Genomic DNA, 27179 nt, shown 5'->3' with positions numbered 1-27179 from the left:
TGGAAAAGCCTGGGATAGGGGAAGGTGTCCCTGCCCATGGGATGGGATGAGATTAAAATCCTTTTTAACTCAAACCATCCTGGGATTCTGTGAGGCACATGAGGGGTGGGTCTAAAGGCAGACCTAGTCCCAACTAGACTCACACAGGTACATGATAAAATTGTAATGGGTCTTCCTTTCTTTCCTCTCCTTGCTAGAAAAAAAAAAAAATAAATTAAAGGCTCTTTCTGTCCTTCTTGAGTGCACAAATACTAAAACTAATTCATACATCCCTCCTACACTGTGCCTTATGAAAGCAAACTGCTTCCAAGGTTAAATAATGAAAATAAATAGTGTTAATCAGCATTTGTAGCTGCATTATGCCTTCCCAACTCTCCCTTCCTGCAGTTCTTACACCCAGATTCTCTCCCAAATTAGAAGACACCCATGAAGCCAAGCATCCCCACACAAAAGCCCCCTGAAGCCCAAAAGCACTGAGACACAAGACATATCTGATGATTCCAGCCAGATTTGCCTGGATTTAACTTAATGAGGTAAAAAGCACAGTAACGAACCAAAAATAATGAAATACATTCTAGGAGGAAATATTCCCAGCATTATTAACCCAATCAAAAACCTCCTAATCCTATTACGAACCAGAGGGTTCAGCTGCACTTCCAGCAGATCTTGAACACAAAGGCCAAAAGAAGATTACAATTCTGGATTTATCAGCTATTAAATAACTCACAGTTTCAAATCTCCACCTGCACTCACATATTCCTGCAAGCCTGGAATCTGCAGAACACATTGGAAATGTGCTGGATGAAGCCTGACCCGGATGTACAGAAGGAAGCAGAAGGAAAGAAGTGAGAAGAGGCTAAACCCTTGACTGGTCAGAAAAAAATCATTACTGTATATAAATCTGGTTATTTAGGTAGGTTTATTGTTCACAAAACACTGTCAGGAGTTGTTTCAATTTGCTTTACTCTCATTATCTGGAATGGACAGAAGATCCAAGAAACTGGAATCTGCTGCTTGGAGGAACAGCACAAACAGAGAGCATTGGTCCAGCACCAACTTCTTCATTTATACAAGCAGAGTTTAATCTCTGAGTGTGTGTCTGCATTATGAATAAATGCCCTGACTGACAAGCAGAGCAGGTACAGGATTCTGGGTGGTTCTAACCAGCAGGCTGTAGTGACACCTTACACAAAACAAGGAGGCTCCTCCACAGGGAAGTTCTCTTGGGGAACAGCTCCCTGCAGAGCTCAGAGACCAACCCAGATCGAGGGACCCACAACAACTCCTGAACATAGAAAATGAGGGATGGGGGTTTGTCTGAGTGAGACAATGAAATTGGGAGCCCTTTCTGCCCCAGGGGCAGTGGAAGTTTATTACCTGATTTTCTGCTGACTATTTCCTTCTAGCAAAGCACAAGTGCACCTAATGAGGGATCATGGAGCTGGAAGGGACCCCCAGGGATCAGAGTCCAGCCCCTGGCCCTGCACAGACACCCCAACAACCCCACCCTGTCCAAACCCTGCTGAGCTCTGGCAGCCTTGGGGCCGTGCCCATTCCCTGGGGAGCCTGGGCAGCGCCAGCACCTCTGGGGGAAGAGCCTTTCCTGCTCTCCAACCTAAACCCCCCTGGCACAGCTCCAGCCCTTCCCTCAGGCCTGTCCCTGCTCACCAGAATCTAGGGAAAGATGAGTTTAATATGGAGCAACCAGACTCCAAAGGCAGCTGCCTCAAGGAGCAATACTCCCCATGTCCCAGGGTACCTGACTGATCCCAGGGTACCAATGGGTGAGCTTACAATTAAATTACAGCCCTCCTTCTGTTCCAATCCCTTAATAAACATCCCTTTATTAAAAGCATCTCAAATTGGGCTGCAGAAGATGGAAGCATTGAATAAACATCATGGTTCTAACAGGATTATTCCAGCTCCTGTAGAAAGGATCCAAGATCATAAAAGAGGGGCTTGGGAATTGCCTAATAAACATGCCACAGATGGCAGGCAGACTTGCTTCCTGGCACACATTCCCAGACCCGAAGGTACTAAGGAATGTCTCCCTGCTATTACAAACGCTAATTTAATGATGGTGACATTTTTGAGGACCAGAATGAGACCACAAAACTCTCTTCACTTCAGGCACAGAACCAGATGGTAACAAGTTTCAGCTGGTACAATCTGTTCTGGATTTAAATCAACCACCTAAAAGCCAAGGTCTCTGCACCAAGATCCACAGAATTCAGCCCTCTTGCACTTTTGTTTTCTCAGGTGTATCTTGACCTTTTTAGGAGCAGGTGAGGGATGTTCACAACTCCAACAGCTCCAGAGGAGGGACCCCATCAATGCTGTGGGATCCTCTGCTCCCCAGCACCCCAGCCCATTCAATGGGCAGGCAGCAGCAATCTGCTGAGTGCCCAGCACTGCACAGCGTTCGTAATGAGAGCTGAACAACCCCGATTACAGAGGAAATGCCTGGCAATTTGCTCCCAGCACGGTCGCTTGATGCTTCCAAACTGTGGCCCTGGACTCAGAGAATCCCTCAGCATCCCATTGGAGCCTGCAGTTCTAAAGCTGAGGCAGAGAAAGCCAAGAGTCTTTTCCAAACCATTCACCCTCACACAGCAGAACCCACTGCACTTGTTCCTTGGGATCCTCCAAAACACTCCCAGGTCATGAGGGGAATGAGAGAGTTTTCTCCTGGTGCCCTAAGCTTTGCACACTGTCCCTGGAGGAGTCCTCTCCTCCTCTCCTCACTCTGTGGACAGAGGGAAGCTCTTTCCTGCTGCTCCCAGCCCAGTTGCTCTGGAAGTGCTCTGCTTTCCCATTATCCCATCCCACCATGGCTGCCCCATTCATCAGTGTAAGGCACAGCTGGAATGGGGCAGATTCACAGAATTTCTCTGCTAAGGGCTCTGGAACACTCTCAGCCTGCTCTGGATTCTCCCATCCATCATGGGATGGTGCCTGACCTGAGCTCTGTATAACCTGCTCCGAGAGCCAAATCCAGGGAAGATCTGCTCTGCTCCCTTCCAATGGCTTCTCCTTCCCTCCACACACTGAGAAAGGGAATTGTGCCAAATCAGCCCCTTCTGCAGCCTCAAGCCAGGAGAGGAGGCAGAGGAGCTGTGCCCCTCCTCTCCCAGTCAGAACGAGGGAAAAACATGCAAAACCCAACAGGAATATGAAATTTTATGTACTTGGGGCCACATCTGGCCACAACATCACTGCAGCAGCATGTGCTGTGCATTCCCCTGTGCCAGAGCTCAGCACATTCCTGGGAGCAGCATGATGATTTCAAGGCCCTGGAATTTGGGAAGCAGAGACACTGCAGAGATGTGGGTGTGGGACTGTTCCACATCACTGCCACGGTCTCCTCACTGTGCTGCACAAACTGATCCTGAAGGGCAGCAGAGCGCCCGAGGGCGTCCGTCAGGAGAACCCTCAGAGGAGGTGGAACAGGGAGCAGTGCTCTTGTTTTAGCTACACCAGATGGAAACTGTGGGGGAGTAAGAGAAAGGGTCACCCAACCACAGCACCACAGAACCAGCTGTTTCTGTTTAGATAAAGCTAAAGGAAACCAAACAAAGGTACAACATTCTGTACCTCACTGCACCTGACTTTTCAGGTTAAGCATCTCATACATTCCCTGATCCCCAAACTCTCCCTTTCTCTCGGCACAAGGACATCTCATCACTGGCAGAGGGGGCTTGGATCCACTTGAGGCTGTCCCCATCACCTCCCCATTCCCAGCCCACACTGCTCATCCTGCTCCCCTTCTCAGAACAAACCCACTCTCCTTAACAGCTGACCTGCTCAGGCCTTCCTGCTTGATCCACCTAAATATAAATTAATCAAGAGCAAAGGGAACATCAGGCTTTCCTCTATCTCACACCTCATTCCTTACATATCCCACTTTCCCCATCCCACCATCTCTTATCTCCCTTTTTTTCTCACCCCATTACCTGCCTCTTTTGCCCCCTCCATTTTCAGATAAGCTTCTCCACTCTCAAGTCAGCCCTGCAGAATATTTATCTAATAGAGGCTACAAAGAGATCAATTCATTCTACATATCTCACTAAATTCTATTTCTCCACTCTTATTATAACTCCCATTTATCTCCTGTTCTAGACTTTTCTGTAACCAGCCCTTTGTCTCACCTCTTTTATGAGAAACCATTTGTGCAACTCATTTTCCTGACACTTTTCTTAGAATTACAGAACTGCAGCATCTTGTACAAAACTCCCCTTGCAAAATCCCTGAGAGAGGACACAGGGCACTTTTAGGGTATTTAACCTGGAAGCCAGGCTGTGTCCCAAACTGCCTGATCCAACAGCAAAACACACTCTTCTTCATCCATTATTATTTTCTCTAATTTTTCAAGTAGCTTTTAGTTTCTGTTACAGACTGCATGAGGAACTAATGTCTAATAAACTTGCACTTAATTTATAAATACCAATTTATGCTATTGGTGTGCTAATCTAAGTGCTGCCAATAGGACCCTCTATTGACATTATTTCTAGACTGGTTACAGCTAACTCAGTTAATTGTTGAGCAGAGAAGCTGAGAATGGGACAGGAGGAAAAGGGGGAGGCTGGAAATGCTCTGCTCCAACGCCAGCTCTTACCTGTGAGAGCCCAGGGGACGATGCATGTCCCGGTGGTGTTGCAGCAAGATTTGGGTGTCCCTTATTTATTTCATGTGCAGTGTAAGGGGATGGGGCAGGAGGACCCGGTTGTCTTGCTACTTGTGTTACCTGTGTGGAGATAAACTGTTAGTAAAACATTACATTAGTAATCAGTCTGCAGAGACTCCATTGTACATACATAGAGACGTAAAATAATGCATATTTATCTAAGTGAAACACTGCACAAGTTATTTAACTATTTATTTGATTCAGGAAAATGTGGAAGGATCAAAAAACCAGAGCACCAGCTGGAATCACGGGTGGAAATGTGTGGAATCCCTTTACCTTCAGGCCTGGGACCTTCTGATCCCTCCATGACAAGCCATATCAAAAAATATTGGGATTTTGCAAGGGGATACACATTAGCAGCAACAAAGTCAGGGGAAAATCTGCATATTCCCTTCCAAGAAGGAAAAATTAAGGACTACAGGGAAGCCATGGTATCTGCACAACTTGCCACAAGCAAAGAATGAAATAGTAAAGCAATTCTTGCCTATGTTTATCTCCTTTCTCAACTTCCATTAAAAATTGTCAATAAAATACATTAGGCAAAATATTAGAAAAATGTTTTCATGGCACACAAATATTTGTTCCACTTTACTATCTCCATGATGGAACTGTTTTAAATATACAAGTGAGAGTGGCCATAGTAAAAAAGAGTCACACAATTAGTGACACCTGCAGCTGTCCAACACAATTAAATTTTGGCAGATTGGATTAAAACTCACACTACTGAAATTCAGCATTTGCTTCTCACTGACCTTTTCTCATTTATTTGTTTGCTGAAAAGCACCACTTAATCATGGAATGCTTTGGGTTGGAAGGGTCCTTGAAGCCCATCCAGTCCCACACCTGCCATGGGCAAGAACAATTTCCACTATACCCCAGGTTGCTCCCCCAGCCTCAAAGGGAAGGATTTCTTCCCAAAATCCCATCTAACATTCCTCAGTCTGAGCTAAAGGCACAGGGAGCCCACACAGGTCACTGCACAGGCCAATGTGTGCATAAATGTCCTGAGCAGGGTAAAGAAGGCAGAAGGAAATTCCTGACTCTTTTAATGGAGTGTGAGGTCCAAGCTCCAAGAGAGCAGAAGGCACAGAATTCACCACTTCAAAGTCACCACTTCTTTCCAAGTCACTTTGTTGCACCCAGAGTGTCCCAGGCCTATCACTACAGCTCCTAAAGCACCACAGCAGCTGTGCCAGCACCGAGATCCCAAGAAATCCCAACGTGCAACAGCTCCAGCCTTGGGAATGGGCCAGGAGCCTTCACTGTGGGAAGATTTACAGCCCCCAAGAGCTCATCAGAGGAAAGGGTGGGTCAGGCACAGAAACTCACCCTCTGTCCCCAACTGGATCCTTCCCTCTGCCAGGGATGAATCATCTCTTTTTTGGGCTGATAGCTCTTGGCAGGTGTGTGCACGCAGCCTCCACTGAATCACAGCCAGCCTTCCAAGAGAACTCCAGAAAACTTTCCACAGCCCATCCCCAAGAAAATGAGTCTCTCCCATGACTCCTGTGTCAACCCTGAGAGAGCTGTCACGTCAGTCGTGCAGCACTCGGTGTTTGGAAGTGACCATGGATTGTGATGGATATCAAATAATGCAGTCAGGGAGGGCAAACCAAGGAAACCCAAAATACAAGGAAATCATTTCTACCAACAGCCCCAGTGTCAGGTTGTGCCCGTGCTCCTCACCAGGATTCTCCTTGAATGGCACTTCTTGGGGGAAAACAGAGGTTCTTTTGTGACAGCTGTGGGACTTCAAGCACTGCCTGTGCCAGCTAAGAATGGCCTTTAAGGACCCTTCCAACCCAAAGCATTCCATGATTCTAGGCTGGAACAGGATGAGGAGCAGAGCTTCCCTCCTGCACATGGCATGGACCACATTGGCCTCCTGACCCAGATCCTGGAGCAGCTAATCCTCCCTAATCCCTTTTCTACAGGATTCTCTTCACTGCAGGAGGATCTTTTCAAAGGACAAAAAGGCAAATCACAGAACCTCTGCTGGGTGTGAAACCAGTGGAAGATGTCACAATAAATAAATAAAGATGACTTATGATGAATTTAGGTGGGCTTGGTTTTAATAGCAAGTATGATTTCCTTGATAAAGAGTTCTACCAAAGCCTTGTGAATTTTGAGCAACTCCAAGTTCTCAGACAAACTTCATCCTACTTGGTCTCTTGGGAACTGAGGATGCACTCGAAGGTTCGACTTGAGGATCTCGGAGGCCTTTTGTAACCTTCACGATTCTGTCATCTCATAGTGCTCCTCAAAATGACTGCAATGCAAACCCAGGCCTTAAGCACAGGGTGCTGTGTTACAAACCTTGTGTAACAACCCAGCCAGACCTCTCATGAATGAATTTGTTAAGGCCCTCCCTTCACGTGCTTTTTCCATCCCGATTCATTTTTCCCTGGACTCTGAATCTGAAAACTGCCTGGGGCTTCAAATGAAAGCCTGAAACTGCCTGAAAGGAACCCAGCTGAGAAATTTCTCTCCTTTCCCCAAAACATGAAATTTTCTCTCAAACTTGTGCATTCTCAAATCCTGGGGCTGAGATATTCCCAGCCCTGTTGCCTATTCCTGTAACATAGCAAGGAGTGATATTTTTCCACACTGAAAAGCTATTTTAGGTCATTCTTCACAGTTACTTTTCTATTTTACATTAATTTAAATTTTTACAGTCATATTTTCCCCACAGGCATCTGCATTATATCTTGGGAGGAAAGAATTGAAAAAAATAACCTTCTTTAAAGGACTTCAGATATTTTTTAAGTGTTTTTTAAGTGTCGTACGGAGTACATAGAAGGTAATATAAACTGAATTATTTATTATAACTGTTTGTACATTTATGTTCACAGAATAGTTTGGCCTGGAAAGGACCTTAAAAACTCATCCTGTTCCATGGGCAGGGACACCTTCCACTATCCCAGGCTGCTCCAAGCCCTGTCCAAGCTGGCCCTGGACACTGCCAGGGATGGGGCAGGCCCAGCTGCTGTGGGTAAGGGATGCTCCAGCCCCAGGTGTCCCTGGGGAGCCAGAGCCAAGAGCCCCATCCCCAGCCACTCCTGCAAACAGAGAGGAGAGAACCTTGCACAGCAGCTTATGTTTCTCTATAAGCAGCTTATGTTCCGAAATGTAGCAAATTTATCCCATCTACAGCTTTTCTTCCTGTTTTCCAAATAATTAAAAGAGCAGTTTAAAAGGGTTTTTTGGCATTAAAAATATTTGCACTATCCCAACCAGAAAAGCAAAATATGACTTTCCCAGGGCTGTGCTGATTTAGCAAAGCTTATAAATAACCCTAGGCTTCCAGCTACTGCCATTGGAAAAAACAGAAATTAATAAAAGGAAAAGACTGTGATGCTCACAAATAAACATCACTGGTTTTAAGCTAAATTTCTACAGTAATCAGTATTATACATTAGCAACCATCTAGGACAGCGAGCCAAAGGCACCTATCCCAAATATTCTATTTAGTATCAAAATATTTCTTCCTCTGTGAAATGGAATGTTTCATGTGAAAACAAATCTTTCTTGATTATTTTTCTCATAAGGAGGTATTAGAAATCTGAAGCCACTAGTACACAAAAGAATCAGCCTGTGAGATGCCAGGGAAAGGAAAGAGATGGAGCCACACAAGTGAAAATACTTCAGGCCAAAACACTGTGATTCCAGTGACACTGGTGGGAAAACCCACTCTCCAATATGCTAAATAAAACTAGAGACACTTAAAAATAGCAATGGACTCACAAATCCTCCAAAGATTTCTCCCTTTCCTGCTCCCATGCAACAAAAAAAGGTTCTTCATAAAATCATAGATTTATTAAGGTTGGAAAATCTAAAATCAAGCCCAATGTTCCAGCAATATCCCAATGCCCACCCAACCCTGTCCCCAGGTGCCATATCCACACATCCTTTGAACACTTCCAGGGATGTGACCCCACCACTGCCCTGGGCAGCCTGTGCCAGTGTCTGACCACGCTTTCAGTGAGGAGATTTTCCCAATGTCCCATGTGAACCTCCCTTAGCACAAGAGGCTTGTCCTGCTGTCCTGCCCTCGTTTCCTGGGAGCAGAGCCCGACTTCCCCCTGGCTGCCCTCTCCTGTCAAGGGAATTGTGGAGAGCCAGAAGGTCCCCGCTTCTTTTCCTATTCACATGCAACCAAAAGAATCTTCTTGGGCACCTTTTATTTCAGGGGGCAGAAAGAAGTTGTACTTTTCCCCACGTGTCCTTTGTAAGTGCAGTCTGTGAGTGCAGAGGGGCTCTGCACAGCCCTGGGGTCCCTGGCAGATACTCACGGTGCTGTACACAGCCGAGACGGTCGGAGTGAAGATCCGATCCTCCAGGGGCTGCTGGACAGGACCTCGGGGGATTCTGCAACACAGCACGTCAAGGAAAGCAGTGGAAGGCAGGGCTGTGCTTGGGGACACCCCCAGGGTCACCCCAGCCCGGGACCCCCGGCCTGGCAGCTCGGACCCCTCGGGATGTGCCGCAGCTCCAGAGGCGGCTGATTGCACACCAGGAACGAGGGAACCAACGCAAATTCATCTCCAAATAATCCACAAAACCTTGGGGCTGTCGAGAGCATCCCCCAGCTCTGCTTTTATTTGAAGAGGAAAAAAGCCCTCGGCATTGAACAGACCAACCCTGCGGATCAGCAGGGCACTGCAGGACAATGGCAGCTCCTGTCCTGCCAACCACGCAGGAATCCTGCTGGAATTGTTCCCTTGTTTGCCCCTCTTCACCCAGTCACTCCTTTCCTCATCCGCCCACCAACAGCAAGGGCTGGCAGAGGGATGGCAGGTTTGGAGGAGCTGCTGCAGGCTCACTTAAAGGCAGATTGCAAGAGTTTTCTTAATTGTAAAGGCATTGTGGAAATCTAAGGGGGAAAAAAAGGGAAAAAAACTATGCACAAAAAAACCCCACAACACAATCTGGTTTATTTGTGGAGTAAAAACAGAGGGATGCAGGGATCCTAAAGAGTAAAAAAGCCTGACTTGGGTAACACCTTGTGGCCTCACGCAGATCTACACAATACCCAATAATGTCCATTGTCACGGAAAAGGCACTTGCTGAAAAACTTTCCTAAATGCCATAATCAGATTTCACCTTTTTGCTGTTTATATTTTACACACCAAAATTTCATGGGAAATGAGAACAGCCAGATTGACTGAGGTTCTTGCACACAGGGAAGGACAAAGACCTCACGTGTTAACAGGGTGGGATACTTAAAAAGAAAATAAAGTCATTAAAACACTTAGTTTTATTCTAACAAGGAAAAACACATTGCTAAGTTAAATTCTGAGCCCAGATTAGTTTGAGTCAAAATTTCAAGGGACTCTTGCACCCCAAGTCTGACCCCCAGATTAATACATTGCTGCCCAAAGCAGGGACCGACACCACAGTGACAGGGCTGACACAACTCAAGCACCCCAAGCTTCACCATCCCAAGCATTCCCCTTAAAATGGACCAAATGTTAAGGCTGAAGTAAGGACTGTTCAGACACAGCCTGTTCAGCACATCCCAGCTGGATCAGCTCCTCCTCCAGCAGTGCTCAGGCAAACTCACAGCATCAGAAACACACAGTTAAATTTACAATCTGCTGTGCTCTGAACTCTGGCACTGAAAAGCTCCTCCTCACCAAACAGGCTCAGAAATTGCTCTAAAACTTCTCAGTTTTGTTATCTACTCAGTGTTAGAGCAGCAGACACAATAAAAAGCTGCTTGATGGGATTACGCTGGGAAGAGCCCAGCCCTGACCTTTGCCACACCTTGACCTGGCCAGTCACCCCGGGGACACCAGGGACAGCCCAGGGCCACCTCCAGGGCAGGAGCACCAGGAACAGGATCCACCGTTTCCCAGGCTGCTGCTCACTCACCCTCCATCTCTTTTTGCCTCTTTTTAATGACGGCAAGAATTTGTTTGCAGGGTCTAAGGCTCATCTGCACTCTGCTCATCTGCCAGCTCAGGCCCAAGTGGTGTCATTTGACAGAGTTTTTTAACAACCAAATGGGATTTAAAACCCTGACTCAGCCAAACAACAGTAAGATTTATCAGCAGCTTCAACAGAGTCACTCCCAGCCTTCATCCCAAGGATCTTGTATTCACCCCAAAATTTTGGAAAGCAACAACAAAAAAAGCCAAAATCTGGGAGAGAAGGATTAAAACCACACTGGAAGATGGAATGAAAACTCAAATTTCCTGCTGTAGCACCATTCCCTCTCCCCAGGAACAAGCCTGTGACAGGGATGGAGCTGTCCCCCTTGTGTCACAGCTGAGATTTCCCTTCTCCAGGCACTCCTGACAATTCATTGAAGCAATTGCTGCTTCAAAAGGGATCATTCCTGAATTTGGAAAAACGGTTTCATCCTTGACAAGGTTGGGATTTATTTTCTTATTTTAGAACTTATGTAAGTCAGGAGGAAATAATCTCCTTTGAGCAGAGACACCACTCTTTTTGTGCCCAGGAAGAGCTGCCTGAAGGAAGGAGTAGTTTAGATGGATTTGCAGAGTTTGGAGTCACTGTTTAAGATCTCTCCTAGGAAGGGATGATTCTCATTCCATCCAGAAGAAACCTTTTAAGTCCTTTTTGCAAAAGGATTTGACCTGGACACAAGACTGATAGGAACAAAATACCTTATATTTCAGTAAGCCTTAATGAAACAATGGCTGGAGAAAGTGATTTCCAGCATCTAACTTGTGGCATCAGACTGACTCTCTGCAAGAAGTTGGGCAAGTGGAAAGGTTCTTGCTTCCCTGAGAGGAGCTGCACTAGGGGAGAGATTCCAGCTTTCCCGAGAAGAGCAGGGCAAGTGGAAACGCTCCTGGTTCCCACCAAGCCTCCTGGAGCTTGTTCCTGCTCCCCAGTGGAAATCAGCACCTTCCCTCTCCCTCCACATCCCAAAGGAGCCTGTCCTGGGGTAACAGCTGCTATTACTGTGGGAAAAGTGAGCCAGGGTGACAGCAAAGCTCATCCTGACTTGTGCTGCTGGGGCTCTTCTCCTAGGAATGGGTTAAGTGACAGCAAGAATGCTCCACCAAGGGAGGTGAGCGGGTCAGGGCAGGCAGGTGGGAAGCAGAACCTCGTCCAGCAGCACCATCTCATCCACATGCACACCCACAGCACCCCCAGGGCACCCACTCATCCTCTCACACACAGATTTTGGTGCCACTGGGGCTGCACAGCCCAAAGTGCAGCACAAGCCTTGGGATTGCTGCCCTGGGGCAGCCCTGGCACACCCAGGCAAGTGCAGGAGTTAAAGTGCAGCCAGCTCAGCCTTGCTGCAGTGCTGGGTTCACCACAGCCAGGAGCACCAGGATACCCTGAGTAATTCAGGCAGCTCTTTCCTGTTACTACCCTGCCATGCTGAGATCCAATTCTGAAGCATCCTGTGCCCCCTCTCTTCCTCCCCCTCCTCCTCCCCAGTATCCCCAATATCCACCCACATCACTCATTTGTGCAACTATGCTCCGAAACCCTCCAGGAGTGTGGGAAGGGAGAGGGAGGAAAAGCAAAGATAATCCAAACCTCACAGAGTTTTCAGAGCTCCTTCCACAGGGAGAAAAGACGAGGAGAGCAATGAAGCAGAAGACAGGAGCAAAGGAGACCCTGTTAAATCCAAGAAGAACCTCTTAAAGCACTATCAGTTGGTAAAGTGGAACTGCAGCCTCTGCTTTGCTCATATCAGGCTGAACGATTCCTTAGAGCTCTTCCTGCTCCATCAGCACCACACCAGGATCCAGGAGAAGGATGGCAGCCCTGGCAGTACCAGTGCTGGATTCTCCTCGTCGCTGTTCAGGGCTCATTAACTAATGAAATATATATTTCAAATCTCACCTAAGTGAGACACTTCTGGCAGACTCATAAATGCAGGCACAGATGCAGTGGGAGTTCCACCTAGTCCCCATCTGGCTGCAGCAGTGATTACAAGCTGGGGAATTTCGGCAGCTATTACAGACCCAGTGGGAGAAGGAACGCCAGCTGGAAACCAAACAGAATTTTTCTGGAAACCAAAAATCTCCCTAAAAAGAGGAATATCTCTGTTAATTAGACAGCAACGGCCACACTCTGAGGAGAGGGGAATATGTGACTGCTCTGTAAAGCGATTAAGGAAAAAAAATCCAGCCTGGAGCTGCTGGACCAATCAGTGACACTGCCAAACGCTGAGTGAAATGACAGCAGGAATTCCTTGCAGAAACCTCCTCCTTGTATCACGTTTCTCTGCTTGTTCCAATCACCCTACAGACCTGCAATTCTGCGAGATTTCTGTGTGCTGTTACAGACCTGGAAACACACACCAGAATCAGCCCTTCCAGCAGGAATCTGTACAGGCTTCTCTGCTCCACCAAGGTTGCAGGAAGACAGAAAGAACATTATTCCACTTTCTCCCAAAATGGATTCATTTTTCCTCAAATGGTGCTTCTCACCTAAGCTCATTTCAGCAACTAGCAACCATTTTACCCCAGGCACCCCTGGCCTCTCCTCCCCTTCTAGCTCACAGCTCTGAGGAAACACCTTTTCCCAGGAATAACTCCCACAGTACCCACAGGCACCTATGCAAACACCTTACACAAAACCATTCCAGAACTCCTGATTTTCATCCCTGCCAGAAACGGAGCCAGTCTCCCACTGACTTCCCCAGGGTTATGTAATCTCCACACGGGTCCCTGGTTGTACTGAAACTGTGCATTAAAAATTCCAAGGAAAAACCATCAAGCAAGATTACAGAAGGGCAAGGAACCACATCAAATTTGATCACTTCTTTCAGCTTTTTGGAGCAAGGAATCTATCAAACCCCTCCAAGCATGCAGGGATGTGATGGCAGGAGCTTTCCAGGAATGTGCCTCTCCTCTATTCACCGTGCAATTAAAATGCAGGAGGTGAACATCCCAACAGCAGCAACACTTCATTGAGCCTGCTGGGAAACCACATGGCTCTGAAAAGGTTCAAAGAGAAAAGCTCTGCCAGGCACAGCAGCTGGAACTCCCCTGGTGTCACCCCATCCTTCCCAGCTCCACGATCCTCCACTCACGGGGCCAAGCTCTTTGTTCAGTGTGCTCAGTCCTACCTGGCAGAGGGCTCCAGCAGCAAAATCCAGAGAGCTTCCAGCAGCAAAATCCAGAGAGCTTCCAGCAGTAAGAACCCAGAGAGCTTCCAGCAGTGAGATCCCTCAGAGCTCCAGCAGTGAGATTCCTCAGAGCTCTGGCAGTGAGATCCCTCAGAGCTGTGTCAGTGAGATTCTGGAGAGCTCTGGCAGTGAGATCCCTCAGAGCTGTGGCAGTGAGATTCTGGAGAGCTCTGGCAGTGAGATCCCTCAGAGCTGTGTCAGTGAGATCCCTCAGAGCTCTGGCAGTGAGATCCCTCAGAGCTGTGTCAGTGAGATTCTGGAGAGCTCTGGCAGTGAGATCCCTCAGAGCTCTGGCCAGGAGCTGGCTCAGCGCTGCGTCCTCTCCCCACATCCATCAGCAAAGCCCACAGCTCCATCCCATCACGGCCACATCCCATCCGTGCCACGCCAGGCTGGCTCCATCCCCGCACAGGCACAGCTCGAGCTCTTAAAGAGGCAGCACAAGGGGGACCTCTGTGGGATTTGGTACCACTTCAGTGCCACTGCAATCCTGCTGCTTCCCGATTTTCCTGCTGTGCACGCAGCAGAAAAGGGATGGGAGGCAGCATCCTGCTCCCCTTAGCAAGCTGATATGGGATAATAACCAAGCCATGCCTATAAAGGACAGGATAAAGGGAAAAGATGAACTCCCCCACAGCACAGAGTGTTTGGAAAGCTGCACAGCAGTGAATGAGGAGCTCAGAAAGCATCAGTGCTCCCTGTCAGAAGAATCAGATCGCAGCACAAGCTCCTCAGCAGGAAATTTTGCAGCTTGTTTCTCCTCAGCTTTCATCCTGCTACTCCCAAATGCAGAACCACAAATGCCCCTTTACTTAGCAACTACTTCAGCAATCAATTTTCCCTTCAAAATCAATCCCTCTTTTGACAGATCACGTTTCAGAAGCACGAGGAAGGAATGCTGGCAAAGCAAACTACAGCCTTTAGAAGACAAAACAACAAAGTCCCAAAGCAAACTCCACCAAGTGATACATTACCTGGGAAAAATTAAAACATGTAAGATCAAAACAGTGTCATCATCTCTCCATGCTGAAATATGACAACCAAACTGACTTCTTCCATAGAAAAATAAAATTCAAGTTACAAAGCAAGTAACTCCAAACTTAGGGAAAGGCAGGATTGACGCTGTGTGGGTGATCATAATTCAATCCTCCTGTGTACCTGCAGAATCCAGCCCCTAATTACAGAGGCCCACGCTGATTTCCCCCAATCCTTGTCACCTGCACGTTTTCAGCTGAGCACCCTGACCCTTCACAGCGGAGCTGCTCTTGCTCATAACAGATGAGAGATAATTCATATTACAAAAATCAAGTCCCAACATAATTCAAGGACTTTAGAAAACATTAAAGACCCCACCTAATAAAATGCTGACCCTCCTTAACCATTCCCCTGCCTCCATCCAATGACATATCCCATCTCCCATCCTTACACAGACTGCATTTTATTTTAGGGTGTGTTTGAGTGGGGTTTTTTGTCTGTTCAGGGTCTTTTTGCTAGTGGATTCCCAACAAGGGGATCAAGCCTTTTGGCTGAGTCTCAAAGGAATGAGGTGGCCTCTGTATGAAAAGAGTGCTTTTATTTCTGTTTTCTCAGCTGGACGCAACTGCTCTTGCACAACGTGATGGGATGTCAAAACAAAGCACAATTCTGAGCCCCGACTATACCACAGGTCAAGCTCCAATGGGGCACTGGCATTTCAGTGTTTGGTGTTTGTTATTGTTATTATACCCAGGAAAAACAAGTACAACTTTTTGCCAGCATGAGCACTCCAGAATATGGTCACAGTTAAGAGGTGTGAGGACTTCCTTAAAAACCCATGGCAGCTTTACACCAATCCTTAATTCTGATCTAAGGACTATTTCTGGCAATTCAAATGTTTTAAAAACAAAGGAACACAATAAAAAGTGTTTGCAAAGTGGCAAAAATAGGGTTCACATTTAAAAATACTGAGATTTTTAGTAGAGCAGTGCATCATCCCTGTCAAGAGATGCAAACCTCCAGGGTCTGCCACTTTCCAGAACAACTTATCCCCAGAAGGCTCCCATGGCAAAAGCCATTATTAAGCTTGTTTCAACATTTTATGGCCTAGTATAAAGCTCCTTAGTGCCACATGTGTAGTCAATGTTCACAGCCCAAGTGCCATTTATCAGACATATAAATTTTAAGTGGATCAATGAAGTGTTTGTACAAACATCCTCTTTAATCCTTCATGCATTTTCTGTATTAAACTGCATCGCTGAATTCTCTTCGAATTCTTGTTTATGGGCTATTTTATACTTGGAACAAAACCTTAAATAAGGTATTTATCTTCTCCTTTTGTACCACAAATGCACCTACATAAATATTGTTGATGTTTCACCACTCCTTTATTGCCTCGTTCAAAATCCCTGACTGCAGGACTCATTCCTTGCTCCCCAACTGAACTCTGATAACTGGAAGTTATCATCCTGTCCATCTCTCTGCATTAAGTGCTCCTCATTAAATAATCCTCCCCAAGCTTTGTCTGGATCCAAATGTTACAGTGAGGCTTTCCCTGCTTATCCCAGCTTATGCCATGCTCTTAATGAACACTCTCCTCATAACAAAACTTGCCTCGAAATACATCTTGAGCTTTTTACCTAATTATGTATCATTAATCTCAGCACTGGCTTCCAAATGATCCTAAACACTGCCTTTCCCTGCTGTCTGCCACACAACGTCCCCAGAGCTGCGCTTGCACAGAGCTGAATGGGAACAGGGAGAGCTTCCCAAAGAGAAGGGGCACACAAATCCTCCTGAACCTCAATGCCTGTTGGAAAACAAGCTTCCCAGGGCTGAAAATTGCTGTTTGAAAGGAAAATGTGACCTTCAAATGCTCACTAACAGCTTGCTGTCCCTCTCCTGCCCCCAGCATCCTGCTGCTAATCAGAGTCCTGCTCCTCTCCCTTCGGGAGCCCTGACACATTTTGGGAATCTGCAGATGCAGGCACTGGCACATCCAACTGCGTGGCCAAAGCTCAGGGGCAGAGCCCACCTGGCACATCCCAGCCCTTCTGTCTGAGCAGCCACTGCAGCAGCCACAGTGCACATCTCTTTGTACCCAAGCACGTCTCCAAATCCCCCAACTTACATCCCTTTAAATATCTATTCCACAAAATACCCCAGGATCCCAGACTGCTTTGGGTTCTGAGGGTCCCAAAGCCCATCCACTGCCATGGGCAGGGACACCTTCCACTATCCCAGGTTGCTTCCAAGCCCCAGTGTCCAACCTGGCCTTGGGCACTTCCAGGGATGAAGCAGCTACAGCTGCTCTGGGCACCCTGTGCCAGGGCCTGCCCATCCTCACAGGGAAGAGTTTCTGCCCAGTATCCCATCTATTCCTGCCCTCTGGCAGTGGGATTCCATTCCCCTTTGTCATGTATAAAAAGTCCCTTTCCCCTCCTTTCCCTTCCATCTTTGGTCAATGTGTGATAATGTCACAGTCCAGCCAGACGGGAATGCCAAAGGAAAGCTGGGGGTTAGGGGGGAAGATAATAGAAAAAAAACCCCTTTGTTGTGAATTATCTGTATTCCCAGCACCCCACTGATTCCATGATGCTCTCAAATACAAACCAGCAATATTGGGAGTACCAGCTGCAATAGTTCCACCTGCAGACAAGCACCTAATTAGCCAGAGCTCATTACTTGCAGGCTCAGTTTTGCATCTCTAAATTAACCAGCACTGAGGCAGCTCACCCGCACTAAATCACCCCAGACCTCGCCTCCATCGCGTCTCCACCCGGCACAAAACCCCAATCAATTCTGCCCAACACAAATGTGGTTCTGAGGGCAACCTGATCTTGTTAGTTTGTCTCTGTCTCCCTCCACTGCAGCCTCAGCATGCAGGCAAACTGGCTATTTTCAGCTGAGACCCAGAAAGGTTGTTTGGGGTGGAAGAAACTTTGTCTAAACCCTGCTAATCCTGCTGGGATTTTCCTTGAAGCAGGGTGTTGGTGGGTGGGGGACGGGTCTGGAGGTGACGCATGGAATATTTCTGTAACTGTGAACTTTGAGGTGTATTTTTAACACTCCCAGAGGTGTTCACAGCACAGCCTGAATAAGGTTAAATGCAAGTTTCAAGCAAGCTGTGAAATATTAGTAATTACAAAAAAAAAAAAAAGCCACAGAGGCTCCCTGGGTCTTGCCTGTACTAGCTCAGGTAACAAGGTGAACAACGTGCCAGGAGAGCATCTCTCGCTCAGCTACAGACAGCTTCTCACCAGCTGACTTGTCTTCTTTCCTCCATAAAACACCAGCCACTTCCATACCTTTTATTCACGTTTTATTCTCAAAATATATGGACTCTTCTAAGAAATGAAAAAGTCAATACATCTCATCAGCTCCTTTCAGCTGGAAATCATGGCACTGCCAGAGAAAGGCAACAGCAACACAGGGAATGTGCCAATGTAGCCTTAAACTTCCATTCATTTCAAGAGGGTTATTTATGATTGTACTTGTCCATGTTAATTGAAACTCCCATTAGGCTGCAGGAAACAGACAATGCTCAGGAACCTGGAGCAGCCCTATTTGTCTTCCAACAGACCCTGCTGCTCTGAGTGATTCCTCACGCATCTCTAGCCACAGCCCCAGGAAAAGCAGCCCAAAATATTAAGGTGGGAGGAAAAGGGCCAACAACATGAGCTCTGGAGACTCCAACTGACTTCTGGAGAATAGTCTTATTTATAACTATATTATTTATATATAATTATATATAACCTGGAGAAAGTTACAGAGGATGGCCAACATCCCACTGAGATATTCCTGAAGAGGCCTGAACTCCAAAAACGCACCCAATAAATTGGGAGCAGGGCTGTGTTATGCCAGCAGCATGCACACCCAGCCAGCTCAGAACAGCTTGGCCCCAAACAGCCCTAAACTCCCAGGCAGGGCAATGCCAGGAAGTTGGGCTCATGTGACTTAGGGCCAAATACCTCCTCAAAGTCAGTGGCTGTTACTATTTTACATGGCTCTTAAATTGTGCATCTCATGCTTTCAAAACACAAGGGACAATCCTGGATCAGAACCTGAAAAAAGCTGGGGAAAAGCCCAAGTCCTCCATCCATCCATGACTGGGTGGCCAGGTAGGGAAAGAAGCAGAGACTTCAGAGGTGCTGCAAGCAGTAGAACCAAAAGGAGAATTTTCCCTTGGCACCCTCCACCTCCATGGAATGTTGCCTAGAAACATTCTGGAGCACTGTTAATTAGAGGGGCAAGGGGAGGCAATTCCAGGTCATGAGGTAGCCCCAGTGTCCCTGGGAAAAGGGAGGAAGATCAAGGCACGGCTCCCTGAGGGCACAGTGCTTCCCTTGCCCCTGCCACAGGCACTGGGTCAGCTTCCATGGGATCCCAAACCAACCTCACTGCCAAACACTGGCACCCACAGCTTCTGCCACCTTCCTCAGCAAGGAATACTGTTCCTCAGAAAGGACTAAGGATCACAAGATTCCTTGGTGAAGCAGCTCTGGTGATTCAAGAGAAAACTATTTTTTTTTCCTTGGCTGGGTGAAGTTTTCCGTGGATTCTGTGAGCGGATTTAAATCACGGAATGCTCACATGATCATCACATCTGAGAGCAGGGTGCAGACACAGCCCAGTCAGCAAAGGCAGATCCACCCTTCCCACTGCAGCTCAGAGGGATAGCTCTAATCCCAACATGAAAGCACAGCCATGAAAACTCCTCCAGAACACCCCAAAATCCACACTGTGAACCAGAGGCAGAACTCCCCATCCTGCGTACGGCTGCACACCAGGCTCTGCCTACACACCACACTCTTCCCCTTCCTCCCACACCTCCACCACAGCCGTGTCACAGGCGGGACAATGGCCCCGAGAGGCCAAAGTAGATTTTGAAGCTGTGAGAAAGGAAGTAAAGCTATGGGCATGTTCAGAGCAGCTGGAGTCACAAGGAGCCCTGTGATTCTCCAGGATTATTTTAGTCCTTCATGTGAGAGGTGAATCTTGGTAGGATGAGGCTTATTCCTGAGGGATGGAGTCTGTCTCGGTGAAGGGAAGTGGTGCAGAGCAAATGAGCAAGAACCAACACAGACACCACAAGGACCACTTGAGCCTCAACGAAATTCAGGCTCCAGAACAGGACACAAAACTTGTCATGCATTTACCAAAGAAAAAATAAGGAAATACGTGGGGAAAGCAACACTCATCTGAGAATACATTTCCACTGCTTCTGTTCAACACTGAGATTGTTCTCTATTGCTAGCACCTGATTTAAAGTCTTCTAATTCTTTAATGAGCAGTTCATTTCAGTGCCATTAGTTCATTAGCACACTGAAGCTTTCAGATGTTTTACATACCACCTTGAACGTGTCAGCTCTTGCCTCCTCTGGAAAGACACTTTGGGAAGGGCACTCTTCCATCTGGAGCTGTGTCCAGCAGTGCACAACTCCATCCCATTCTATGGAACGGGTCCAAATCCTGCAGCTCCACCCCTGTAAATGCTCCCAGTATTAAAAACAACAACCGAATGCAACGGTCACAAGCCAAGCTGTGATGGATATTTGGGATCTTTCCCTTTGGGATCTGTCCCTCCACAGCCCCCTGACAGAACAGCACGTGCAGTATTACCCAAGTGGTGACAGTAACACAGGAGGGTGTTTGGAAGGGAGAATCCCAAGGGAAGACAAGTTTATGCAGGGGTCAGGCTGCAGTTCCAGCAACATCTGCCAAGAGAGGGGCTTTAAATTGTTCCTTTTTCTGGTTTAGGGATTAAGCACTGTGGGGAAGGAGATAACCAGCACTGGGAACAGGGAGCGAGGAGAGATCACAGAGTCCAGCCTGGAGCTCATGACTTACCCCAGCTCCTATCTCTTAGTGCACTGGTGGCAACAGTATTTATAGGAAGTGACACTAAATGGAGCATTGAGCACTAATTTACATCCAGGGAATATTTTTAATGGACACGACAAGCAAAAAACAGTCGACATTGGAAGAAAGTCAAATCAAGGAATCTACCACTGAAATCTAGGCATGAAGGTCCTGCAATTCAAGATATGGGGCATTCCCAGCTGACACAAGGAGCTACAGTGCAGTGGTCTCTATGGAGGCAGGTTCCTCCAGCCAGCTGAGGACTTCAGAGCAGAAGGGAGGGGAGGAAGGAGGTGACCATTTGTGTTTAAAGTTATTTAGTGAAAATTCATGAAGGTTTTAGCTTAATGGAACTTGAGACAGAAGGCTGATGTCCTCCCTCATCCCTGTACAAGGAAAGCAGGAGGTAACTGTTATTTAGCCTTCCTCCATATGAGAATTATGCCCAAAAGCTGCTGAATGGCCACAGCACCAAACCTTGTTGTTGTGGCTGCTCTCAAGCTCAAGTCCAACATAAGTCCATATATAACCTACCTACATAATAAAAGTAACCATAAAATATCCCATAATACCAGAGATATGTGGCTGCTACTCAGCCAGCTTCCTCTTTTTTTGTGTTAATTTCATATGAAGGTCCTCAGAGGAAGCAAGGCTGGTATTGGAGGACAAACTGCTTATTAAGGAAAGAGCTTCAAGCTCGTGCTACTTCAGGGCAGGAAGTTTTCTGGCACAGCTTGAGAAAGAGCAATTTAGCAGCAGCTTGTACAACTGGCTGCACTCTGCTCTGAACTGATGAAGTCATGGTGTTATCTGGGATGCTGGGCCCATGCCTTCCTCAGCTAAGGGGCTCCCTGGAGGTGGGAGGCAGCTCTGAGGCCCAGGATGCCAAGGATCAGCTCACCAGTACTAACACAGGGTGCAGCTCCTGGGAAAGCTGCCAGGACAAGGGCAATCACACCAGGAGCTCCCTTACAGACCCACAGGAACACGGACAAACATCACCAGGAAGCATTCTGTGCCTTTTGTCCTCAGTGCTGCGTGTAACTGTATCCATCACTAGAGGGGTCAGGCACACAGATATTTACACCATCACTGGAAATCTCCATGCTGGAAGAAGTTTTACACCTATTTTCTTGGAGATATTAAAGCCTCTTAAATTCAGGAACAATTAAAGAATCCCCGTGCTGCACAGCAAAAAATACAGAGCGATGTAGATTTTTAAGCAGATTTAACTGAAAACAATTTTCCTGGGTGCCTGAAGCACAACATGTGGCTTTTCCAACGGGTACCACATCCCTATCAGCATAAAGAGCTCTCATTCTATTATCTTCCATAATGCCTTAAGATGAAAAGCATCCTGCCCTTCCCGTTTCTCCTGAGTCTCTCACTCTCCATGCTCCTCTATTTCCCCAGCAAATGGCAAGGTCACTATGATTTTCCTGGGCAAGCAGTGCCATTTGATGACACCACAACTGAGAGGTGTAAGAGCCACTTACGCAACCAAGTGGCTTTAACATAAGCCAGGAGTATCTGAGGTCAGTGCTCACCTGGGCAGCACAAACACAGCCCTGATTTTCCAAGGGAGGAAAAGCTTCTCTGGATCAGACAGTAGCACAATACCTGCCCTTTCCAATACCTGTAAAGCAACTTTTCATTTCAGTAGACATTGCTGAAATATATTCCTTAAATATTGTACAGGAACAGCAATCCAGGAGCCTTTAAAAGGTTTGCATCCAATTTTGGACAAAGTCCTACCTGTATATTTGCATTATATCCAATAAAAGGGATGGATTTACAACCTTTCCACCTGTGATTAAAACCCAATATTCCTTTACAAAAATAAAATAGGGGCTAATCACGAATACCTGCAACATTTTTGCCCCAATTCTGCCAGTACAAGTTTCACTAACCATATTCCTGGATTGATGTGCAATTCTGTACCTATTATGTAACATCAGCTGTCATTTCCTGAAGTTGGTGCCAAGTATGGGCACAGCCAGACCTGCACCCCTGAATACTCCAATCCTTCAAAATCATCACATTTTTAACAACAAATTATCAGAATGTAAAAAAACCCCATGCAAATTCACATTTAATCTAAAGCACTTAGGTGTCTCTTTGGCTGAGTTTGTGTACTTTTAAAAAAGGGGTTTTCCTTTAAGGACCACCCCCATTAATTAAAGTGTGCTGAGCTGTTCATAACTTCTCACACACATTCACTAAATGGATTAATTGACAACACAGAAAATTATAGACTAATTTATAGTAAATCCACATGCGATTTCAAGATTTACTTGCCTCAGGTTGCCCAGAGCATCTGTGGCTGCCCCATCCCTGGAAGTGTTCAAGGCCAAGTTGGACAGGGCTTGGAGAATCCTGGGATAGTGGAAGGTGTCCCTGCCCATAGGATGGATTTTAAAGGCCCTTCCAACCCAAACCATAAGCTACTGCATCCTGCCCACTTCTCAAGCCTGATAATTTTTAATACTGCTCAGCCTCCAAGGATGAGGCATGTACATGGATTTGGGAGCAATCTGAGGCTGGCACCTACACACTTTGCAGGGTAAGAGCAGTACCAATGACTCTTTGCTCATCCCATTGGGCAGAAGATCCCAGTGGGATCCTGCCTCCCCCTCACTGGGGCCTCCCAGGCGCTGAATGAAGCCCTCCAACCCAGCCTGCGCCAGCTTCTGGGACCCAGGCTCTCCAACACCTCCACTGAGCACAGACAGCTGACTTGATATCTCCTTGGAGAGATGGGGGTGATAGTAGAGCATAAGAAATGGATATTTATGGCATTTGGGAAGAAAAAAAAAAGAAATTTGGGGTTCTCATCCCCCCAAAAGCTTTTGAAGTCCAGTCACTACTTAGTAAAAGAAGTAAACAGCACCACCAAATACTCCTTAAGCACCTGAATTGCAGTTCCTTACCCCACTCCCTGCACTGATTTTGGTAAAAGGTCATGACAAAGCATCTGTATCCCCACAGAATAAATCTCCATGTACCTATTTCCAAGGAGATTCAGACTTTCAAAGAAAAAAAACAACTATGTAAAGAGACCTCACGAGGACAAATACCTAAACCAGAATCATGTGCATGAAAAGTACTGTGACAATTAGTAAGGGGGTGTGAAAAAGCAAGTTCCTACTTATTTCCTAGTAGAAGAGCTGGAGCTGAAAACACACTGATGGGAGGGGAAATTAAGGAAGAGAATGCACGGACCCAAACAAAAAGGAGTTGATCCAATTCCTTCAAAGCCCAGCAGTCAGGCTCTGCGAATGCGGCCGCTCTCAGTAAAGAGAGCCCCACAGTAAAAGGAGCAGCTCCTCTTGTCACTCTCTGACTCATCTCCTGCAATCCATGCCAGGGAAACAGAAAAGCTTTCTCCAAGATCAGCTCAAATAGGAAAGGGACCATTGCCCCAGCCCCGTGGTGTTTCCATCGCCACCCAAGTCAAACAGCACATTTAATATGCTGGGCTCTTCCGCTCCGGAGGCCTCTGCGGCTGCCAGGTCAGCTAAGCCAGTAGAACAGGCATGCAATTGGATTTTGTGTTTCTGGATAGCAGAGGCTTAAGGGACTAAAACAGGGATTGTGCCTTCCCATGGCTGCTGAAGGGACAAACTCATAGAGTTTAGAGGATCAAGCATCACACAAGTGTGGTCAGAACCCCTTTTAACTCAGCTGCATCAATCCCCTCCCAGCCATCCCGGAGCTGCTTCCTACATCCGCACTCCGACAACACTCCCACTATAATTAATTATCTAATTTAAGAGTTCCAGGCTGATGGTTCTATATTAAAAAAATCTCTTTCTACTCAAACCTAATCAAACTGAGGCTGAACACTGGTGTTTTAAGTCCGGAAGCGCAGCCATGTCTGTCTGAGCACAGCACATGCCTGTGGAAATCACCACAAATATGCAGCACTCCAACATCAAAGAGAGGAAAAGAAGAGCAGTAAAAAGGGCATCCAAGGTCAAAGCCAACACCAGGGCTAAACCCAAGGTTTTTATTAGAAGAAACACTCCTGAAAGACTTGCAGATGAAGGTGGCAGATTTTCTCCCAACAGAAAGAAAAGCAAGATCTGAAAACTCGCATTTCAGCAGCCAGAACAAAGCCATTGGGTGGGTTTGTGCCACAGGTGATGCTGAAACACTCTGTGCTTTGGGTGGCTTTGGGGGTAGGGGGATTAGAAGAGCATTCCTTGCTTCAGTCAGGGCTATGTGTGCCAAAATCCAGCTCATTTGGTCCAGTCCTGAGGTCTAGACCCTCCACCACTGAACCAAGAAGTGTTTTACTCACTGAAGATGCCAAGGACACAACTTATTTTTACTCTGTTTGGTAAATCTGAGCATAAATTTTATAAAATTATTAAGAAAGGACAATTTGAGTGCTGTCTCATGGACACATCTTACACTTTTTAAGCAAAGCAAAGGCCCCAAGGGCTTCAGATTCATTTCCCTTTTGATTTACAAGCCCCTACAGTAATTAGCCTTCTGAAAATGCGCTGAGGCCCATCCTTTGTACAGGAAACTGGAAGGAACTCAGACAAGCCTTTAGTTAAAGTTCACGTTCCCCTATTGGGGTCCACTGCCACAAAGGGGTTTTACCCCAGGCACTGATTCCAAAGCTAAAAAAACCCAAAAAACTAGAACCAGACCCTCTATCAGGAATAACAGAATTAAGACAAGACTTAGCAAGGCATGAGGAGTGCTTGCATTGTGTGGTTGACCAGTTGGGAAGTTGTTTCTGGATAAAGTAATCCCTTCAGAGTAATTAATGAAATATTAGTGTTTTTTTTGGCCACAGAATCCCAGAATTGTGTGGATTGGAAGGGCTCTTAAAGCTCATTCCGTTTCACCCCTGCCGGGGGCAGGGACAGTTTCCACTATCCCAGGTTGCTCCCAGCGCTGTCCCACCTGGCCTTGCACACTTCCAGGGATGGGGAGTTCACTCCAGGATGGAGTACACTGTGATCAGACAGATCCACATTCCTCCAGACAGATGGCAAAGAAACACCAGCCATTAAAATCACAACCCCCTGGCACAACAGAATCAGTCCAGGGTAACGCCAAGCGAGTTCCCAACTGTTGCACTGCACCCCCCAACTCGGCACTGCCACTTAGCAGAGCAGCTGTTTTAATAAGAGCTTATGTCTTCAGCTGCCTAATGCAATAACAAAATTAAAGAGGACAACATGGAGCCTAATCCGGTGGGGCGGGGGAAAGGCAGTGAGCGTTCCCAGGCACTGAACCAGGCTGCGGGCTCCACGCGCGCAGGCGCTGCCGCTGCCCCGCCATGCTCCGCTCCAGCACGCATTTGCCACGATCTGTTTACACAATCCACTTTTCCCTGCAAAAGGCATGAAAGAAAATACTCTGTGGAGAATCTAAGAGGCAACATGTTCTCTCTGCAGCTTTTTGCAACTTTTCCTGCGAACGGAGCATAGAAATGAATTCAGAACTACCAGTGCTGCTCCGGAGCTGCATTAACAATGAGCGTGAGGCTGCCCGGAGAGAAAGGGGGGACTGAGCGCATTAACAAAAGCCCAGAGCGCGCTGGCTGTGGCCAAAGCTGGAGCCTGAAAGGCTCCTTTGTCTCTCTGGTCAATGCAAACCCATTCAGTGGCCCATAGACAGCAGAAAGAAAGTGAGGGTGGGAGGAAGAAGAGTCCTGTCTCTTGAGGGGATGTCTCCTCAGCTGCGAGGCAGAGCAGGGACCCGCACGGACACACAGCAGCATTCCAAGCACCCACAACCCCAGCACTGTGCACAACAAATCCCTGCTGAGGACATGCTCTGCTCACACCCAACCTTCCTCACCAAGGGACACACGCTCCAGGAACTGGACATCTAGTCCCTAAAAAGCCTCCAAGTGCAATATAAATAGTCATCTATAGAAAATAACCCCCTATTTCTGAGTCTGCTGGCTTTTCTGCAATCCCTTCCTCCCAACAATGAGCTATTGTTCCACTCCTGGGACTGAGGAAATGTTTGTGTTTGTTCTCCGAGTCCTTTACATTTAGAGACCTGCTCCTCATTTCAGCATCGTTCCCCACCGTGCTAAAAGCACCCAGCCTTTTACAGTTCGAGAGAAAACACACTCAGTATTGACTGCACTAAACAAAACTAACACCACCTTCCTCTTTCTTAGTCCTACCATAAAACGCGGCAGAACTCAACAGCAAAGCAAAATATCTAGACATGATCAAAGGAGGAGGGTGCCAGTTGGTACCGGTGTCCCATTTAAACACGGACACATGCAAACACCAGTCTGAAATGCAGAGTGATAAAGGGCAGCACCCCCTCCTAGGGTCTGATGCTGGCTAGGCATGTTTCTCCTCCCAGATGTTGAAAGGGTGCACACACACACTCCACCTTGGCCACCAGGAAGGTCCATGAGGCAAGATCTTCCATGTGGTGGAAGATGCAGCTGTCATGAACATTCTTGTGGCCCACATATCCCAAGGAAGACAAATACTCTGCTATAAAAACCCAAAGGCATGAATTCATGCTGGGCTGCTCCTCTTCTCT

At 47.0% G+C, this 27179-nt stretch overlaps 1 protein-coding gene across 33 annotated transcripts in view; it reads right to left on the bottom strand.

Moving 5' to 3' along the window:
• The window catches only part of EIF4G3 (eukaryotic translation initiation factor 4 gamma 3), a 109107-nt gene that overhangs the window by 65373 nt on the left and 16555 nt on the right, over window positions 1–27179 (bottom strand). For 22 of the 33 annotated variants that reach the window (XR_015278698.1, XR_015278699.1, XR_015278700.1 and 19 more), the window contains 2 exons: window positions 8977–9052; window positions 4616–4759 (listed from right to left, as the gene is read on the bottom strand). Coding sequence is in view for 12 of the 33 variants with exons in the window: in XM_086860463.1 (XP_086716589.1) it covers window positions 4616–4759; window positions 8977–9052 (220 nt within the window). In the remaining 21 variants the exon portion in view is untranslated. Of the gene's footprint in view, window positions 1–4615; window positions 4760–8976; window positions 9053–12208; window positions 12290–12517; window positions 12703–13748; window positions 14403–14782; window positions 14961–27179 lie in introns of those variants that run through there. The other 11 variants (XM_086860464.1, XM_086860468.1, XM_086860469.1 and 8 more) reach the window with 5 other exon arrangements.

This window comes from Cyanistes caeruleus, chromosome 22, assembly GCF_971803275.1.
Source record: "Cyanistes caeruleus chromosome 22, bCyaCae1.hap1.1, whole genome shotgun sequence".
Lineage (NCBI taxonomy): Eukaryota > Metazoa > Chordata > Aves > Passeriformes > Paridae > Cyanistes > Cyanistes caeruleus.
The sequence above is the reverse complement of the archived record's forward strand: the minus strand, read 5'-3'. Positions and strand labels throughout refer to the sequence as shown.